The sequence below is a fragment of the Myotis daubentonii genome, chromosome 14 (genome assembly GCF_963259705.1).
Source record: "Myotis daubentonii chromosome 14, mMyoDau2.1, whole genome shotgun sequence".
Taxonomy (NCBI): Eukaryota; Metazoa; Chordata; class Mammalia; order Chiroptera; family Vespertilionidae; genus Myotis; species Myotis daubentonii.
This window is the reverse complement of record NC_081853.1, coordinates 38,641,492-38,662,092: the sequence shown is the minus strand read 5'-3', so window position 1 is coordinate 38,662,092 and position 20,601 is coordinate 38,641,492. Positions and strand designations below refer to the sequence as shown.

At 41.8% G+C, this 20,601-nt stretch overlaps 2 protein-coding genes across 5 annotated transcripts in view; one reads left to right on the top strand and one right to left on the bottom strand.

Annotated features, from left to right (window-relative positions):
- The first annotated feature begins 11,264 nt into the window (after positions 1–11,264).
- Positions 11,265–18,898, top strand: PP2D1 (protein phosphatase 2C like domain containing 1). The gene is made up of 3 exons (XM_059663625.1): positions 11,265–11,270; positions 11,542–12,667; positions 17,832–18,898. The coding sequence occupies exons 1-3, from the start codon at positions 11,265–11,267 to the stop codon at positions 18,635–18,637; spliced, it is 1,938 nt and encodes a 645-aa protein (XP_059519608.1). The 3' UTR covers positions 18,638–18,898.
- Positions 18,847–20,601, bottom strand: part of RAB5A (RAB5A, member RAS oncogene family) — a 36,752-nt gene continuing 34,997 nt past the window's right edge. For 3 of the 4 annotated variants that reach the window (XR_009448562.1, XM_059664062.1, XM_059664063.1), the window contains one exon: positions 18,847–20,279. Coding sequence is in view for 2 of the 4 variants with exons in the window: in XM_059664062.1 (XP_059520045.1) it covers positions 20,164–20,279 (116 nt within the window). In the remaining 2 variants the exon portion in view is untranslated. The remainder of the gene's footprint in view (positions 20,280–20,601) is intronic. The other variant, XR_009448563.1, reaches the window with a different exon arrangement.

Sequence of the window (20,601 nt, the reverse complement as noted above, 5' to 3'; positions counted from 1 at the left end):
ATCCACCATTACAACATCATACAGATGTTAGAATAGTTTTACTGCTCTAAAAATCACCTGTGGTCCACCCATTCATTCCTTTCTGCCCCCAACTCCTAGCAACCACTGGTCCTTTTATTATTTCCATAGTTTTGCTTTGTCCAGAATGTCATGTAGCTGGATTCATCCAATAGGTAGCTAATTCAAATTGGCTTCTTTTTTATGTTTCTATTGTTATATCTTTTTTAAATTAAAATTTTTTTTTCAATCACAGTTGACAATATTATATTAGTTTCAGGTGTACATAGAGGAAAGCAGATCAGGGGAAGAGAATTTAATGGAAATACATGTGCAAAGATGATTATGAGCCCTAACCAGTTTGGCTCAGTGGATAGAGCGCCGGCCTGTGGACTCAAGGGTCCAGGTTCAATTCCGGTCAAGGACATGTACCTTGGTTGCGGGCACATACCCAGTGGGGAGTGTGCAGGAGGCAGCTGATCGATGTTTCTCTCTCATTGATGTTTCTAATTCTCTCTCCCTCTCCCTTCCTCTCTGTAAAAAAAAAAAAAAAAAATCAATAAAATATATTAAAAAAAGAGAAAGATTAAAGATGATTATGAAATCTGGGGATATTAAATGTTACTAGGTTAATATTAATGATAATAACAGTTACTCATTGAGTATCTGTCATGTACATTGTGCTCATATGTTTCTCATTTCACACCAATCCAGCAAAGTTACTGTTATTATCTGTATTTCACAGCTGACAAAATTGTGGCCCAAACTGGGCTACATAACCTAAAAGCAGCAGCAAGCCAGCAGCAAGCTGGGATTGTAGTCCAGCCTGCCTGCCCCTACGCCCTTGCTTCCTCCATTTGGATGCAGACTTTACCAGCACATGTACAAAGGGGTTTGTACACATGTGTTCATGCTCATTGTAATGTTATTATAATAAAAATAATTTCTATCATTATATGTAAGTGGCTAAAATAACCTATGTTACATCTTTATATTAACTAAGGAATATAATAGAGGAGTTAAAAAGAATAGGGCAGGTTGATATGTACTAAACCTAAAAAATCCCCTCCCCATACCAGTGACAGATAACATTTACAGAATATTATGATTATGTTGGCCAAGCTAATTTAAAAAAATACAAAACACAAGATGTGATGGAGTCTACAGATGTATTCTTGTATTTTTAATATATAAATTTTTGTTAATTTTTAAATAGAGTAAGGGAGAAGGAGAGAGAGAGGGAGAAAAACAGCGATTGGTTGCCTCCAGTACACACCCCAACTGGTGACTGAACCGGCAACCTGGGCATGTGTCCTGACTGGGAATCAAACGGATGACCTTTTGGTGCACAGGATAACGCCCGTCCAACTGAGCCACACCACCAGGGCTACAAGTGTATTCTTATATAAAACTTCATCATGCTGTACATTTAGAATTTGTGCAGTTGACTGCATGCAAATTAAACCTAAATCTGAAAATAGACTGTGTCTATGTTTTCATCTATATATGAAAATAGAAACCAGTCTCGAACAATACACACCCGATATTTTGGCAGTGGTTACATTGAGGAAAAGGAGACCTCTGCTTTTCCTCTACATCTTTATTGTTTAAATATTATAAAAGGAGTATGCATTAACTGGGTATCAAATCCTATATAATAAAAGCCTAATATGTTAAGTGTCCAGCCGTCTGGTCAGCCATTCAACCAATCAAAGAGTAATAAGCTAATGATATGTTAAGGCCGCTCAACACTGGCTATGATGTGCACTGACCACCGAGGGGCAGACAGTCAACTGGTAGACCAGTCGCTATGACATACACTGACCACCAGGGGGCAGATGCTCTGACCAGTAGGTTAGCTGGCTGCTGGGATCTGGTTGATCAGGACTGAGCAAGATGGGCTGGACATGCCTTGGAGCCTTCCTGTGGTCCCTCCCCAGCTGGCCAACCTCCTGTGTCCCAACCCTGATCGTGCACCAGTGGGGTTTCTCAGCCTGGCCTGTGCCCTCTCACAATCCAGGAGCCCTCGGGGGATGTCGGGGAGCTGGTTTCAGCTTGATCCTGCTCAATGCAGGAGCTCCCCCCTGGTGGTCAGTGTGCTCCTACAGGGGGAGCGCCGCTCAGCCAGAAGCGGGGTTCACAGCTGGAGAATGCAGCAGCGGTGGTGGGATCCTCTCCCACCTCCACAGCTAAGGATGTCTGACTGCTGGACATCCCCTGAGGGCTCCCAGACTGCAAAAAGGCACGGGCCAGGATTAAGGACCCCCTCCAAGTGCATAAATTTTGTGCACCAGGCCTCTAGTATATAAATAAAAGTGCAATATGTTTTAAGTCAACAAAATAACATCAATAAAGTATTCAATTAATAAAATAATCAAAATTAACTGACAATACACCTTGGAAGGCAACAGGTTACTAAGAACCCAGATAGAGATATAGCCACCCACCTCCCTTGGGAAGAGTTTCATATGGAATGTGTTTTCTCTATTTTTCTCTGGAAAGAAGTTGACATTAAGTCATTGGTTAACTTCTGTATGGGGGTTTTCCTACTACCCCAATCGCCATGCAGCCTGAAGGCTGCATGTAGAGGTGAGATATGAGCACCAAGCCACCCTGTGAGATGCCCCACCCAGGGAGCTGGCGTCCACAGGAGACTCAGTACTTGCTTGAAGAAGGGGCCTCACTCCTTCCCACTCTCACAGTGGCATGGGGATGACGCAGCTGCGGGAAATGAATATGCAGTACATGTATCCATGGTGGGAATTAAAAAGCAAAGGAATACTAAGACATTCGGATTAAAAGCATTTCCTACCAAACTGGTGAAGATTTGTTTAATGTTTCTACACAATATTGGCATGGGGTGAGCGGGCAATGATGAGAGGTTAGCAGAAGTCAAGGAGGCAGAGATCTACCAAATGCATAAGGAGTTTATCTCAAGAACAAGGGCGAGCCAGAAAGAAGCCTTAGGCAGTTGCATCAGGTCTGCTGCTCCAAGGGGAATGAATGCACTGAGAGGCGAGCAGACTGGAAGTGGGTGGAGTAGCTAGGAGGCTAGTGCAGTAAGTCAGGCAAAGGAATTTGGTACCGTGAAACAGTGATAGCACCGGGGAAGGGGACAGTGGATGATTGGAGGGATAATGAAGAGAGAGACCTGACGGGCCTTATGATTAGCATATATCCCGAGAGAGAGGACAGGGTGGTGGGAATGGTGGCAACTGTTTCAGTTGGCGCTCAATTAGGAAAGCTGGAACTTAGGAATTATGAAATAAAGAATTCAACATTGCAATTAGACCTTACGTCGTTTGTAGGAGGAGCTGGGCAATTGGACATCTGGGGAGGGGAGTTGGAGGACCAGTGAAGTCCCCAACTGGTCAGTCTGAGAAGCCAACGATGTCCAGACCACATCCAAGGATGTAGGACCACAAAGGTGAGGCTGATGGAGAAGTCTAAAGGAAGCATTTGCCTTGGTGGATCCCAAGGCAGGCCTCTGCTGCTGGATCTGGGGCAGCTGTTGGTCCACAGGACCTGCAGGCTGGAGGAAGAGCTGAATGCAGAGTGGAGGGAGCAAGAACAAGCTGGAACCTCTGTGGGGCATCTCATTGAGTCATGATGGCATTCAGATGTAGTGCTCCCAAATTCCTTTCTTGGCCAACTCTAACCTGGAACCACATAGGGAAGGGTTTCTGGGAAATTTGGTTTCCAGCCTGCCCAAACTAATGGTGGGGGAAGATTCTGGAGGAAAGGTAGTAAATGCCACTTTGGACACGTCGACTTTGAACTGACTGTGATACACCCCCATGGAGATTCCAGTAAGCACTTGAGGTTGTCTAAATGTCTTCAATGTGCAAGAAAGCTGATTTAGGACTCCAGTTCTAATCTAATCTGGGGTGAGAGAGTGGAAGGCAGCTCCAGATTAAGAACCTACAGACTGAAGGTATTGGCCAGGCGTGAAGGCAGGCTCAAGAAACAAGAAGTCCAGCCCTAGCCGGCTTGGCTCAGTGGATAGAGCATTAGCCTGTGGACTGAACGGTCCCAGGTTCAATTACGGCCAAGGGCACATGCCTGGGTTGCAGGCTCGATCCCAGTAGGGGGCGTGCAGGAGGCAGCAACCAATGATCCTTTCTCATCATTGATGTTTCTATCTCTCTGTCTTTCTCCCTTCCTCTCTGATATCAACAAAGAAATATATCAAAGAAAAAGAAAAATGTCTTTAGCTTTCAGGTAGGGACTTGGAACAGCAAGATGGATTGGGCAGTCTTATAGGGAAGGGGGGAGAGATGGCCTGAGACACCCTGAGAGATATGTCAGTGGGAAGGCAATTTGTATATTAAGAAGAGCCTCTTCAGGCCAGAAGGTCACAGTTCAATTCCTGGTCAGGGCACATGCTTGGGTTGCAGGCTGGATCCCAGCCAGGGACATGCAGGAGGCCGCCAGTCAATGATTTTCTCTCATCATTGATGTTTCTATCTCTCTCTTCCTCTCTGAAATCAATAAAAGAAAAAAGGAGGAGGAGTGGGAGGAGGAGGAGGAGGAGGAGGAGGAGGAGGAGGGCCTCCTGGAATCACTATTTTGAAAGTACCACAACTTAGAAGAAGAAAAAAACAACACGAAAGTTTACTTGATAGTCACTCTGCTTATTTCGTTTTTATCTCATTATGCAGACATAATGAACAATCCTTCTTTCAGAAATTCGAAGAGTAGTTTGTTAATACACTTTGTGACCCAACTGCTTAACTCATAAAGTGAGTTCTGACTGAGGTTCTAGGTGATGTAGTAAACATTCCACACATCAATTCAGTGGAGCCCACACCATTTCCATCACCTTTCCATTATTACCACTGCATCACCACCCAAGTTGGAGGAATAGAAGCTAGGGAAAGGCGACAAAGACAGGGCACGGAAAGGTAACAATGGTAACGAAGGAAACGAAAATGAGTCCTTTCAGGTAAACTTCATTTTTACTGAGTAACAAATGTAATCAATGAACAATTATATTTGCAATATTCTTTTACCTTCACTTTCTTTTTTAAAAAAAATATATTTTATTGGTTTTTTTACAGAGAGGAAGGGAGAGGGATAGAGAGATAGAAACATCGATGAGAGAGAAACATCAATCAGCTGCCTCCTGCACACTCCCTACTGGGGATGTGCCCGCAACCAAGGTATATGCCCTTGACCAGAATCGAACCTGGGACCCTTGAGTCTGCAGGCTGACGCTCTATCCACTGAGCCAAACCGGTTAGGGCTACCTTCACTTTCTTAGTAATCAAATAAACCTAGGCTCCCTGTTAGACTGTGTACATGAAACAGGGATATCTTCCTTTGATTACCTTATGCAAAAATGGCTTCCATTCCTCTCTGTACTCTGAACCTATATTTTTCAAAACAGTACTTACCTCTATCTGATATATGTTTACATGTGTCCTTTATTTATTTTCTGTCTCTCATATCAGAATATGAGCATCTTCTCAGTCCATGCCTATTTTGTTCACTCCTGTACCCTCAGAAAAGAAATCAGTACCTGGAATATTGCAGACACTCAAGAAATTGTTGAATGAATGAATGAACATATAAATGACACATTATATTCTAAGAATGACTCCATGTGAGAGATAAACGTATACTGGCTATCCTTTATATGCTGAAAAATAAAGTTCTGATATAAAAGTTTGAGTTGAGGTAAAAAAAAAAATAATATTAGGGTCTGGCTGGCATGGCTCAGTGGTTGAGTGTCAGCCTATGAACCAAGTGGTCACGGTTCAATTCCTGGTCAGGGTACATGCCCAGGTTGCAGGTTCAGTCCCTCATGGGGGGTGTGCAGGAAGCAGCCAATCAATGATTCTCTCTCATCATTGATGTTTCTCTCTCTCTCTCCCTCTTCCTTCCTCTCTAAAATCAATAAAAATACATTTTTAAAAATATTATTAGGCCCTAGCTGGTTTGGCTCAGTGGATAGAGCGTCGGCCTGCGGACTCAAGGGTCCCAGGTTCGATTCTGGTCAAGGGCATGTACCTTGGTTGTGAGCACATCCCCAGTAGGGAGTGTGCAGGAGGCAGCTGATTGATGTTTCTCTCTTATTGATGTTTCTAACTCTCTATCCCTCTCCCTTCCTCTCTGTAAAAAACCAATAAAATATATTTTAAAAAACAATATTAGGGTGCCTTATATATTGCTCCAGCAGTTCATCAAGGCTCAGGAAAAAAATGGCATCATTTACTTGCATATCACCAAATAATAGCAATTAAAATATTTAATATACATTTTGGTCAGAAGAGCTTAAAAGCTTGCCGGCTTCCAATCTCTTCCCCTGCTTCTCTACTTACCTTTCCAAATATTTCCTTTGCTAGGTCTTCCTGCTGCTATGAGCTGGTATTTCCCTGGGATTTATTTTGGACATCTTCCTGATTTCTCTCAATTGTGAGCTTTTCTAGGTCAGCTTCTCATGTCTCCTAATGCCATTCCTGGCTAGATCTAGGGTTAGGCCACTGGTAGGTACTGTCATGGGACAGTCCTAAGCTCCACCTGACCTGTTTAATCCTTTGTATGATCATCTGGACAGCCCTTCAAATCTTGCCCCTGTAGCTTCAAAGGCAGGACACAAGCCGGTCTGTGCATCTTCTGTACCATGAATAGTAGCTGGTAGTGATTAAAGAAGTGAATGGATGCTGATCAAATTTGTTGATGAGCCAAAACCGGTTTGGCTCGGTGGATAGAGCGTCGGGCTGCGGACTGAAGGGTCCCAGGTTCGATTCCGGTCAAGGGCATGTACCTGGGTTGCGGGCACATTCCCCAGTGGGAGGTGTGCAGGAGGCAGCTGATCGATGTTTCTCTCTCATCGATGTTTCTAACTCTCTATCTCTCTCCCTTCCTCTCTGTAAATAATCAATAAAATATATTAAAATAAAAAAACTGGTGATGGGTATATGGGAGCTTATTTTATTCTTCTCTCAACTTTTATGTAATTTTAAAATTTTCCATAAAAATTTTTCATTGATTAGGCAGAGCCAGGGAGGCTCACTAATATGCTGATATTTCTACTTTGTATCCTTCTGCATTGAACTTAAAAAATGATTATGCATTGCTTTTATTAAATGTTTAAAATATATTCCTAGCCCTAACTGGTTTGGCTCAGTGGATAGAGCATCAGCCTGTGGATTGAAAGGCCCCAGGTTCAATTCCGTTCAAGGGCATATACCTTGGTTGAGGGCACATCCCCAGTAGGAGGTGTGCAGGAGGCTTCTGATTGATGTTTCTCTCTTGTTGATGTTTCTCTCTTTCTTTCTCCCTTCCTCTCTGTAAAATAAAATCAATTATATATATATATATATATACTAGAGGCCCAGTGCCAAAAATTTGTGCACTCGGGGGGGAGGGGAGTTTCTCAGCCCGGCCTGTGCCCTCTCACAGTCTGGGACCCCTCGGGAGATAACGACCTGCTGGCTTAGGCCTGCTCCCGGGTGGCAGAGGGCAGGCCCAATCCCTAGGTGCAGCCCCTGGTCGGGCTCAGAGCAGGGCTGATTGGGGAGTTGGGGCACCACCCCCTGTCATGCACAGAGCAGGGCGGATCGGGGGGTTGCGATGCCACCCTCAGTCACACTTAAGGCAGGGTCGATGAGGAGGTTGCGGTGCCACCCCCTGTCACGCATAGAGAGGGCCAATCAGGGGGTTTGGGCGCTGCCCCCTGTCACGCTGATCCCGGTGCCAGGAGGCCTCGCAGCTCTGCTGATCCCGGTGCTGGGAGGCATATTACCCTTTTACTATATAGGATAGAGGCCCGGTGCACGGGTGGGGGCCGGCTGGGTTGCCCTGAAGGGTGTTCTGGATCAGGGTGGGGGTCCCGCTTGGGTGCCTGGCCAGTCTGGGTGAGGGGCTGATGGCTGTTTGCATCTGGTCACACCCCCTTCAGGGTGGGGGTCCCCACTGGGGTGCCTGGCCAGCCTGGATGAGGGGATGATGGCTGTTTGCAGCTGGTCACACACCTTTCAGGGTGGAGGTCCCCACTGGGGTGCCTGGCCAGTCTGGGTGAGGGGCTGAGGGCCGTTTTCAGGCTGGCGGGTGACCGAAGCTCCCAACCGCTCCTTTTCTTCTTCTTCTTTTTTTTTATTCTGGGCCAGCTTTAGCTCTGCGGCTTGGCTCCAGCTCTTAGGCCTTGGCTGCTGAAAGCAGGTATTTGGTTTGTTTGGGTTCTATAATCGAAACACTGTTTCAACTTCAGCTCTGAGATCATGGCTGCCTGAAAGCAGGTTTCCGGGGTTTTGTTTAGCTTCTATATTTGTAACAATGTTTCAAACTGCAAGCTCAGAGGCCGGCAGCGGCATGCGGGGAAAGTTGGCTTCCTCCGTCACTGAAACAAGCAAGCCTCATGTTCACTTCAAGCTGCCTGGCTGCCGGCCGCCATCTTGGCTGGCAGTTAATTTGCATATCACCCTGATTAGCCAATGGGAAGGTTAGCAGAGGTACGGCTAATTGCCATGTTTCTCTTTTAATAGATAGGATATATATATCTACACTAAAAAAAGAGAAACATGCAAATTGGTGTCACTCCGCTACCCTTCCCATTGGCTAATCAGGGCGATATGCAAATTAACTGCCAGCCAAGATGGCGGCCGGCAGCCAGGCAGCTTGAAGCGAACATGAGGCTTGCTTGTTTCAGTGACGGAGGAAGCCAACTTTCCCCGCATGCCGCTGCCGGCCTCTGAGCTTGCAGTTTGAAACATTGTTACAAATATAGAAGCTAAACAAAACCCCAGAAACCTACTTTCAGCCAGCTGGGCTTCAGCCAGCAGGACTGCAACATTGTTTCAATTATAGAACAAACGCAGATCCCTGCTTTCAGCCAGCCGGGATCTCAGAGCTGAAGTTGAAACAGTGTTTCGATTATAGAACCCAAACAAACCAGATACCTGCTTTCAGCAGCCGAGGCCTAAGAGCTGGAGCCAAGACTCAGAGCTAAAGCTGGCCCAGAATAATAAAAAAAAAAAGAACAAAAGGAGCGGTTGGGAGCTTCGGTCACCCGCCAGCCTGAAAACGGCCCTCAGCCCCTCAACCAGGCTGGCCAGGCACCCCAGTGGGGACCTCCACCCTGAAGGGGGTGTAACCAGATGCAAACAGCCATCAGCCCCTCACCCAGACTGGCCAGGCACCCAAGCGGGACCCCCACCCTGATCCAGAACACCCTTCAGGGCAACCCAGCCGGCCCCCACCCGTGCACCAGGCCTCTATCCTATATGGTAAAAGGGTAATATGCCTCCCAGCACTGGGATCAGTGGAGAAGCGAGGCCTCCTGGCACCGGAATCAGCGTGACAGGGGGCAGCGCCCAAACCCCCTGATCACCCTGCGGCTCTGTGACAGGGGGTGGGGCCACAACCTCCCTATCCGCCCTGCTCTGTTCGTGACAGGGGAAGGCGCCCCAACCCCCTGATCGGCCCTGCTCTGTGTGTGACAGGGTGCGGCGCCCCAAGCCCCCCCTCCCCCACGGGCCCTGCTCTGTGTGTGATGGGGTAGAGCCATAACCTCCCCATCGGCCCTGCCCTGAGTGTGACAGTGGTGGCGCCCCAACCCCCTGATCCGCCCTGCTCTGTGTGTGACAGGGGGCGGTGTCCCAACTCCCCTATTGGCCCTACTCTGTGAGTGACAGGGGGGAGCTCCTCAACCCCCTGATCAGCCCTGCTTTGTGCATGACAGGGGGTGGCGCCCCAACTCCCCAATCAGCCCTGCTCTGAGCCCGACCAGGGGCTGCACCTAGGGATTGGGCCTGCCCTCTGCCACCCAGGAGCAGGCCTAAGCCAGCAGGTCGTTATCTCCCGAGGGGTCCCAGACTGTGAGAGGGCACAGGCCGGGCTGAGGGACCCCCCCCCCCCCCCCGAGTGCACAAATTTTTGTGCACTGGGCCTCTAGTGTGTGTGTGTGTGTGTGTGTGTGTGTGTGTGTGTGTGTGTATTTCTATTGATTTCGGAGAAGAAGGGAGAAGGAAAGAAACATCGATGATGAGAGACAATTAGTGATCAGCTGCCTCCTGCACACCCCCTACTGGGGATTGAGCCCACAACCTGGGCATGTGCCCTTGACTGGAATCAAACCCAGGACCCTTCAATCCACAGGCCAACACTCTATCCACTGAGCCAAATTGCCTAGGGCACTTTTTTATTATATAAAAATTATTTTGTCATTATTACTAAAAGGGCTCATTTCTTTTTTTTAAATATATTTTATTGATTTTTTTACAGAGAGGAAGGGAGAGGGATAGAGAGTTAGAAACATCAATGAGAGAGAAACATTGATCAGCTGCCTCCTGCACACCCCCTATTGGGATTGTGCCCACAACCAAGGTACATGCCTTTGACCGGAATCAAACCTGGGACCCTTGAGTCTGCAGGCCGACGCTCTATCCACTGAGCCAAACAGGTTAGGGCTCATTTCTTTTTTTAGCATATCATTTTTAAAATATATTTTTATTGATTTGAGAGAGAGCGAGAGCGAGATTGAGAGAGAGAGAGAGAGAGAGAGAGAGAGAGAGAGAGAGAGAGAGATGTGAGAAACATGGATTAGCTACCTCCTACTGCATGTTCCCTATTGGGGAATGAACCAGCAACCCAGACATGTGCTCTGACTGGGAATCAAACCAGCGACCTTTCACTGCATGGGAGGATCCTCAACCAACTGAGCCACACCAGCCAGAGCTAAATGGGCTCATTTCTTATCTCAGCCATCAACATTCTTAAATACCTGTTATGATGCCTAAAATGCTTTAAGTCCCTATGGGCTCCAGGCATTATTTTTGTAGGCCCTACCCTTCATCATATCTAATACATTAAATGTACTCATATCAAATATAATTTATGCATGAATTGAGTTGAAGTTATCTAATTTTCAAAATGCCACATTTCATAAGCATTTATAGCTACTATCTTTGATGTTTCAGATTTTAAAATATTTTATAACCAAAACATTTTTTTTTCGGGTCTCTAACATTTCCATAGGCCCTTGCAAAGATTCCATGCCCTAGGAATTGTGCATAAAATGGATAAAAAATGTCCCCATGTGCTGAATACTGTTCTAGATGCTTCTGATAGGAAGGTGTCAGCTCTCCAGAAATTTATCATCCAGCTCCACAGCTTTTTTTCCTTTTCTCAGCCCGTACCTCTTGCCCATTGTGGTCCTAAAAAATTCTGTTCTTACCATCAGTCTGGTTTTGGCATCTCCCATTCATTTTTTTGCAAAGCCTTTAATTAGGACAAAAGTGTTTTTAAGGAAGACAAAATAGAGTATGAAAGTAAGTATGCTCATTATTTTGAAATCAAATTCCTAAGTCTTAAGTACGTACCTCCAGATGCCTGGGATTAAATATTGTGCTGATTTCTCTGAGTATTTGTTCTTAGATGTCAAGCTGACTTTGTGGAGATTTTGCCTAATTTTATTCAGTCACACACAGGTCAATTACCAATTTATTCAATATTTCCTATGTGTGTGGTTTGTTTGTTTTTTTTGGGAAATCACAGAAAGATGCATCAATATTCAATTCTAAGTCTAGATAAAATCATGAGGCACCAAATTGCAAAGATAAGGGTCTGCATCATTCCTGGCACATAAATATCTTTCCTCCTGCTTGCAGAGTAGTTTGGAGAGTGATGAAATGGAATATGAAAAAATTTGATTCAGAAGCGGAATTCCTAGTTTTATGGAGAAGAAAGCATTTTAGAAGGAAGGAGGAAAGACCATTATGTTATGCTGCAGACCAGCAAGAGCAGCAGCTCCGTGATAAAGTGATCACAATCCCCTGTTCCATATGCAAGAAGGAAATTGACCTAACTGGATTTTTCCTACACAAAAGGCAACATGAAGCTCTAGCCGCACTGGGTCTTGAATGGAGGAGTGGATTTAAACCAACACGCTTAGCGATTTCTAGTAAGAGAAAGTTTACCATTACTAAACTACTGTCATCTTCTACATATTCTGAAAAAGGCCTAGACAGCTTGAATAATGCTTTAGAACTACTTTGGAAGAAACAAATACCAGCGTACTATAAGATTATGGACAATATTCCCAACAGTTCCATCTATTCACAAAAAATCCGCCATCTATTAATTAAAGGAGCAGCCATTTGCAATGACAAGAATTCTACGTGGAAAGTGCACATGAATGATAGATTTACTGTCGTGAATGATTTTGGCAGTAAACCGAATGTGTGTTTCTTCGGTTTGTTTGATGGACATCATGGTCCATCAGCAGCAGACTTCACATCCAAGGAACTCCCAGTTTTACTTCTCCATCAGCTTTCCGGATTTGATCCATCCTACCAAATGACCCCCAAAGAGCAAAAATTAATCAATTCCTTCCAGACAGTGTTTAGGGAAGAGTACATCGCTCTAGAAAGCCTCTTCTCTGTAAGCAAACAAACAAAAGAATCATGGTGTGAGCATGAGAGCATACACAAAGCCTTTGCCAAAGCATTTTGGAGAATGGATAGGCTTTTACGTCTTGGAAGGCAAGAAGTATCCAGGGTTCGATGGAGTGGCTGTTCTGCAGTTGCCTGTATATTGGAAGGCAAAATCACAAGTTCCCATGACGAGAAGAATCAGAGACCCATTGACCATGATGGTTTGCCAGAGAGGTTACCTTCCCAGAACTTGCCACAAATAATTTCTGGAGAACTACATATTGCATACACTGGTAGGTACACTGAAGTGCCAGGTTATACCTTAACATTTTTTTTTTTTTAATTCCTGGCAGCAAGACCTCTTATGTTTCCAGAACTATTTAGTGACTTATTAATGCCTAATATTGCATTGACCAATTAAGAAATGACCAATAACCAGTTTAAATGCAGATGACAGGCACACAAATCATTGTAATTCTTTTCTGTTTATTTAAAAAATATATTAATATTGATTTCACAGAGGAAGGGAGAGGGAGAGATAGATATATCAGTGATGAGAGGGAATTGTTGATTGGCTGCTTTCTGCATGTCTCACACTGGGGATCAAGCCTGCAACCTAGGCATGTGCCCTGACTGGGGATCGAATCATGACTTCCTGGTTCAGAGGTCAATGCTCAACCACTGAGCCACACCGGTTGTGCAAGTGTAATTCTTTTCCAAGGAGGCACATATATGAAATAATGTCACCAAAACATTAAACTTTCTAAGTGGGCAGCAATACAGCAGTTAATAAAGGCAAAGCAAATACATTACATTTGTTAAGTTCTGAGTGAAACAAAAAAACGTTTCTCACACTCCTTTTTCAGAAGAATGGAAAATACGTTGACTATTGTTAGTATAATTGTTCAGTTGGTATATTGGCCATTTATTCTGATAACTAATACATTTGCAATAGGGCACTCCTGTGCTCACTGGCCAAGTGGCATCCATTTCATCTCAGAGAAAACAATAGTGCATGCCTCAATTTTATGGCATGTTTTCTCAAATATTTACTGTATTCTTTTACTTTTATTTCAGGAAGCCATTCTTTTGACATTTGGTGCTAAAGTTCCAGTTTAGGAGCTTGCCGAAAGGAAAAGCACAGGGGTAAAACCATTTTAGTGAAGTGAATCTGAGTTACATGCAGTTTCATGAGATGTTCAGGATTCTACCACCCCATTCATGGATATAATTATTATTGATAGAGTCTGCTTGTTAAATACTAAATAATTTCTCATTTAGCCTTACAAAAACCCTGATATTTAACTGCTGGGGGTTTTTATTTAAAAATATATTTGATGACCCTGTGGTTTGGCTCAGCGGATAGAGCATCGGCCTGCGTGTGGACTGAAGGGTCCTAGGTTTGATTCCGGTCAAGGAAGGGCACATGCCCAGGTTTCGGGATCCATCCCCAGCAGGGGGTGTGCAGGAGGCAACCAATCAATGATTCTCATCATTGATGTTTCTCTCTCTCCCTATATATATATATTTTTTAATATATTTTATTGTATTTTTACAGAGAGGAAGGGAGAGAGATAGAGAGTTAGAAACATCGATGAGAGAGAAACATCGATCAGCTGCCTCCTGCACATCTCCTACTGGGGATATGCCCGCAACCCAGGTACATGCCCTTGACCGGAATCGAACCTGGGACCTTTCAGTCCGCAGGCCGACGCTCTATCCACTGAGCCAAACCGGTTTCGGCTCTCTCCCTATATTTAAAAAACAAACAAACAAACAAGAAACATATCTAAATGCACAGCATTTAAAAAAATATATTTGCCTTGGCTGGTTTGGTTCAGTAGATAGAGCGTTGGCTTGTGGACTGAAGGGTCCTGGGTTTGATTTCAGTCAAGGGCACATGCCGGGATTGCAGGCTCGATCCCCAATGGGGGGCATGCAGGAGGCAGCCAATCAATGATGCTCTCTCATCATTGATGTTTCTCTCTCCCTCTCCCTTCCTCTGTGAAATCAATAAAAAATATATTACAAATATATATTTGATGTATAACATTGGTGCAAGTTTAAGGTGTATAATATGTTAATGTGGTACACTTATATATTACAATATGGTTGCCATTGTAGCAATAATTAACACCTGTATCACATTGCATAACTATTTCTTTTTAGTGTTTGGAATAATTAAGGTCTAGTAGTCTCTCAACAAGTCTGATGACTATAATGCAATACTGTTTTCTCCATTCCCTATACTGTGCATTAGATCTCTAGGACTTATTTACCACTCATTCCAAGTTTGTACCCTTAAGTATCTGTTCTTTCCCCCACCCCCTATATCTAAGTTTTGTTAACCCACTTGTCCAGATGAGAAAATGGAAGCTTGGCGAAGTGAGATCATTTGTTCAAGGTCTCAGAGGTAATAGAATGGAAATAATTCTGCTTCTGGAGGGGCTTGCTTCCAGAGGCTGAGGCGGCTGGGCCTCAGTGACAGAGATGGCTCTGAACTAGGGCCAGATAATCACAAAGACCATTACAATGTCAAGGTCTTGGAAGTCAGCCTGTTTCTGATCTAGTTCAGGTTCTGAGCCCCAAATGAGAACTCCAGATTAAGCAACACCAAGAACCAAGTGCAGTGCCAATTTCCTCGAAGTCATTGTCATTTCTCAGGCTCTACCCTGAGATTCCAAAGTGCTTCAGAGTAGGCCTCCTCCATTGGGCAGAGAGTTTTTAGATTTCAGACCCAAGTGAGAACTGTCCCATATTCCTGGAGTTGGGACCTTTATTAGAAAATATCATTAGATATCAGGGTTCTTGCAAAATTAAAGGAAAAATTAAGAGATAGTCAAGTAGATAAGATCATTAAATGTCTAGTTTACTGTATGGCTAATTTTGAGGCTTATATATAAGTGTGTTACACTGTTTTACTTAGGCATCCCTGATTTTAACAGAAACAAAAATATAGGAAAAACATTCAACTTGTGAAAGGGAGGTCATGACTTACACTACAGAAGTGTTCCTAAAAGAAGATAATTGATGAAAAACTTTATTCTGCATCAAGGTGTCTGGAAAGAAGATAATTTAAATGGACTATGAAAAAATAAATGTTCACATAAATTTATTAAGAACATTTTTATTTTATAAAACAAGATCTATAATTGTAGCAAGGGAATTCATTTGTCTTGTTTGAAATTTTAAAATACCAGTGTCATCACAACTCTGGAATTAAAATAAAAACACCTCACTTTATAATGAAACCTGAGGGCAGTGATGAAGCCATTAAATAACTGATTTTATACATGTGAAAAAAGATACTTCCCAACTGATATTCCTGATTTTTTTATTCTTATCACATCTCATTTATAATTCATTTTATAATTTTTCTTGATGCTTTTAAAATTTACTTTATTCCTCATAGGTTTATGAAGTATTTCCAGATCAGCTTATCAATTTCCCAAAAATATCTACCTGATATTTTGAGATTGTGTTGATTCTGCATAATTTGAGTATTGTCATTTTATCAATATATATTATATGTAACATCTTTTCTTGTTTAAGCATTCAATTATTTTTAAAATAGATTTCAGTAAGACAAATTGATATACCAGGTGCCCCCAAGAATGTATACACACTTTGAATAATTATAAAGACAGTGTTTATTAAAATACATTTCATTTTCAAAATGAAATAGAATCAGCTGTTAAAGTGTGTATACATTTTTTGGGGACACCCTGTGTTTTAGATTCCTTCTGCTTGAAAAACTTTAAAAAAAATTTATATTTTTATTGATTTCAGAGAAGGGAGAGGGAGAGACTGAAACATCAGTGATGAGAGAGAATCATTTAAGGGCCATCTCCTGCATGCCCACACTGGGGATCAAGCCCGCAACCCGGGTATGTGCCCTGACTGGGAATCAAACCATGACCTCCTGGTTCATAGGCTGACACTCAATCACTGATCCACGCCGACTGGGCCTGCTTGAAAAACTTAATAGTTTTTGTAATGTCTTCTGGTGATAAATTCTAAGACTCTATTTACATTTGTGTTTTTCAAAGATGTATTTATTTGGCATAGAATTCTAGATTGACAGGGTTTTTTCTTTTCAGTGTTACAACTAGGATTTTTCTTTTCACTGTCTTCTGGCTTACATCCCCCCACCCCCATTATGTAAACGAGGCAATAAGCTTAGTCTATGCCAGATACCAATTCTTAACTAACTTATACTCTGTCCAATCATGCTAGATTGTGGACCTCTGCCTCCTGAAAGGTAAATTCATTTACTTAAAAAAAAACACCGAGGGATTCCTGGTCAGTGTGGCTCAGCTGTTTGGAGAGCTGTCCCGTACACCAAAAGGTCACAGGTTTGATTCCTGGTCAGGGTGGGTACTGGAGGCAACCGATCAGTTTCTCTCTCTCTCCCTTCCCTCTAAAATCAGCTGAAAACATATTCTCAGGCGAGAATTTAAAAAAAAAATTAAAAAAAAAAGAATTACACTTGAACCCCTGCAGCTCCATGTATGAAATCAGAATATCATATTGTAGATTTTCATTATTCCAGGAATTCATTCTCAAAACATCATTAAGAAGAATTTAAAAACCCTTAAAAATTCCATAAAGAAAAACTGCCTATGCCTGAATATACAATTGTGTCCCTAAAAACATGGGGAAAATCAATTTTCCTAACAAACCTTTTAATAAATCAAAAAAAGTATTGGTAATACAACCATCCCTCTATCTGTTTAGTTTCTTAAGATTTCAATGGTGCACACATAACAGGTTCATCTGAATGATGAACAAACTATAATCAACTTTTAGGATTTCAGGTTACAATCAAAGGGTTTAATTTCATGTTGGCTATTATCCATTTAATACATTAATAACACGTATTTTTTTCTTCATAAGGCTGTGATTTAATTTCTTTTTAGCCACACACATCAGGAACCTAACAAGACTGACATTAACAGTCATATTCTAATTGTTTTTTCATCACCCATACCTACCTGTATTTTAGTTTTTAACATTACTAGTTATAAAATCAGCAAATTCCACTTTTAAAAAAATCAAAATTTGTTTTTAAACAAAAGGCATTTATTTAAACATTTAGAAATGTCTGCTCTATGGAATATATATTGGTTATAAAAAAGTTCAACTTTTGGCTCTACAAAGTAAGTAACATTTGGAAGTGGTTTCATAAAACATTTGATTTTTCAGTCTGTAATTTTAGTTTTTTAAATACTAAATGCAGTATTTTAACACTGAATTGCTTTAAAAGTAGGAATAAACTGGCCTCTCAGTTTGAATTACTGTAAATCATCCAACGATACCAATTTATACATTTAAAAATATTTTAAAATGGCTTACTTTGTTTATGCATTGAAACACAGAATTACTAAAGTTAACAGCATACTTTGATACAACTGGTTATTAAGTTTCTGGGATCAACTTTCTCTCATAATCTTTTAGGTAATGTACAAGCACTCTTATGCAGAAATGGGAAAGGCTTTCGCCTAACCAAAGAACACACTCTGAGAAGCAAAAAGGAAAAAAGAAGAGTACTTCAGAATGGAGCGGTAGTTAGTTCAAATGAACCATATGGACTCCTAGAAGGGCAAATAAAAACCACAAGAGGACTTGGATTTCATGGAAATCCCAAACTGAAAAAATTCATTATCCCGGTACCTCAAACTATGTCTGTCCCTATAGATGACTTATGTCAATTCCTTATCTTAGCTACTAATGGACTCTGGGAAGTTCTGGATAAAAAGGAAGTCATTGCATTGGCAATAACAATGTTTCAAATGTATGAAGAAACATACTCTTTAAACATCCAAAAAGAATCATCATCCAAAAAGCCTCTGTTACTCCCAATCAATGAATCAAACGCTACTGAATCAACAAGTAATACCCACACATTGTTTCAGCGTAAATCTGAAGAACGTGTGTCAAGTACAAATTCAAAAGAAAATTTGTCTGATGTAAAATCTTCTAAATATTTCACTCATGGTCCTAAAAATACACAAACATTTCTACCAGAAATGACTAATTGTGGTACTTGCAGTGAGAAAGCAACTGACAGGCCAACCCATGCAGACGGTGTGCCAAAAGATTCAAGTGGAAAAGAAAGAATATGCACCGAGGGTATCTATGAAGCGGCAGCTGAGTATATCAGCCATGGACTTGTACATGCTGCTTTAGTGGCTGGCTCCAGAGATAACATTACAGTTATGGTAATACTTCTCAATGGAAGTGAATGTCAGTTTCTGAAATGAAAGATAAAGTTCTGATTATCCAAAATACAAAAATATGAAGACTCTTCAACTCTTCAATGAACCAGATATTAGGATAATACATCAATACCACACAAATCATTTTTAAGAATGTAGTGAAGAAAATATAAAGGCAGATTTTTGAGTTACATAATACCATTTATATATGTTCACTGCTCCATTAAAAAAAAAAAAGAGAGAAAAACCAGTACTTGCTTTTTATACCACTTTATTCCAACCTGAGCACCTCAATATAAAACTAAACACTGGTGAACTGTTTTCCTTACTAATTTTGAATTACTGTAAATGTACAAGTTCTGCTAGCAGTTCAACACTTAAATAGATTAAAATCATCTCTGACACATGGTAGATTTCATATAATGAAAATACCTAAAACAATTAGTGCAATATACTGAATTGATCAAAAAAAACAAACTTTGGAAAATAAGGCTGCAAGATTATTACTAACATATCGCAATACTTATGCTACAAATTACTGGTACATTGGTTATTACGGTTCCGAAGCCCCTTCCTTTGAAAGGGGGCAAGAAGGAAGAAATTAGCTGTTTTAGTAACTGTACATTTTGTATGCTTTTAAGCAACTCTTAAATATTACAGAAAAGGAACATATGGAGACTACAGTGCAGTACCTTATTTACAGTACAGCTGAAGATCAAATTTAAAATAATCAAGTCTGAATGTACATAATTGTTAGTGCATTGACTATATTATGCCCAAAGGGAACAAAGCCCTGGACCTCCATGCCCCTAAACAAAACCAATAAAATGGCCTGCAGTGAGTAAACAGAAATCACAGACACCTGGTTTGTTTCACTTTTGTTGAAGAGCTCACCTTTGAAGGGAACACTACCCATTAAGATGCATTTTATCAGTTTACATATTCTTAAAACAAGATGAGGTTACAATTGGCTTTTTTTTTTTTTTTACCCCATTTAAAAAAATAACAGGACTGGCTACAATTTAGATGCCCCTAATGTTCATTCCCCCCCCCCCCCCCCTCCAACCCCATATGTGGGACTGTTTTCTTGCGGCTAATTTGTTTAAATGTGGAATGTACACTTTAAATACGGATACTAAGAGAAATTACTGGCTGCCTAAATACTATAGCTAAGCATAAATATCTTTAGAACCTTCTAAAAAAAAAAGTGTTTCTGAAAGGCTCAAATTAAGTTCGAAATCTCTTTCTTAGAACTGGCTGGTTAACTGTGGGTTCAGATAGTCATTTGCCTATATCCCTGGTGATGAGAAATGATTCCTCCTAACCTTCCAAGGAAACAAGTATACACAGCTCTCATTTCCCCCTTCTACTGCTGAAACGTTAGTCAGAGGGTCACATGCATGTCATTAAAAATTAAGTTCAAAACACTTAAAATAATTCTGTATTAGAAACTTGACTCTATCATAAGTCTCTTCTTTTTGGAAGTCATACTGAGCTGGTTAAATGCTCCAATTCCACGGTTATTACATTTAGGAAGCAGAAGACTATTCCAGCTAGTTCAAACTGGAGGCTTAGTTACTACAACACTGACTCCTGGTTGGCTGTGTGGGTTCAGTAAGGTCTACTCCTCTTCCCCTGGCAGAATTTGCTCCTGGATTCTGTGGTTCATTCTTTGGCAACTTTTTAGCTGAGAAATAAAGTATTAAAACAAAACACAATTAGAATATTCATACTAGAATGTTAATCTTCTTACTGATAATCTTCCTTTCTAATCAGATTACCCCAAAGTGTCACATAACCATATGTTCATTCTTTTCAAATGTTTATTGAGTATCCACTAAGTATCAAAACATTAGTCACTCGGTCCTGATGGAGTTCAGTGAGTTGATGGAAGGATAAAATGGGGACCAGTTGCTGACACACAATTAAAACTTAACACTTCTTCCCAGAGCTGTCGTCCCACCTTTGGGGCCTCTGCTGGGAAAACAGATCAAGTCTCAAACAATACC

What these genes read in the sequence shown, in the direction of transcription:
- PP2D1 (XM_059663625.1), top strand. An exon ending in ACTACATATTGCATACACTG is followed by an intron (nt 12,668 to 17,831) that starts GTAGGTACACTG and finishes ATAATCTTTTAG; the next exon opens with GTAATGTACAAGCACTCTTA.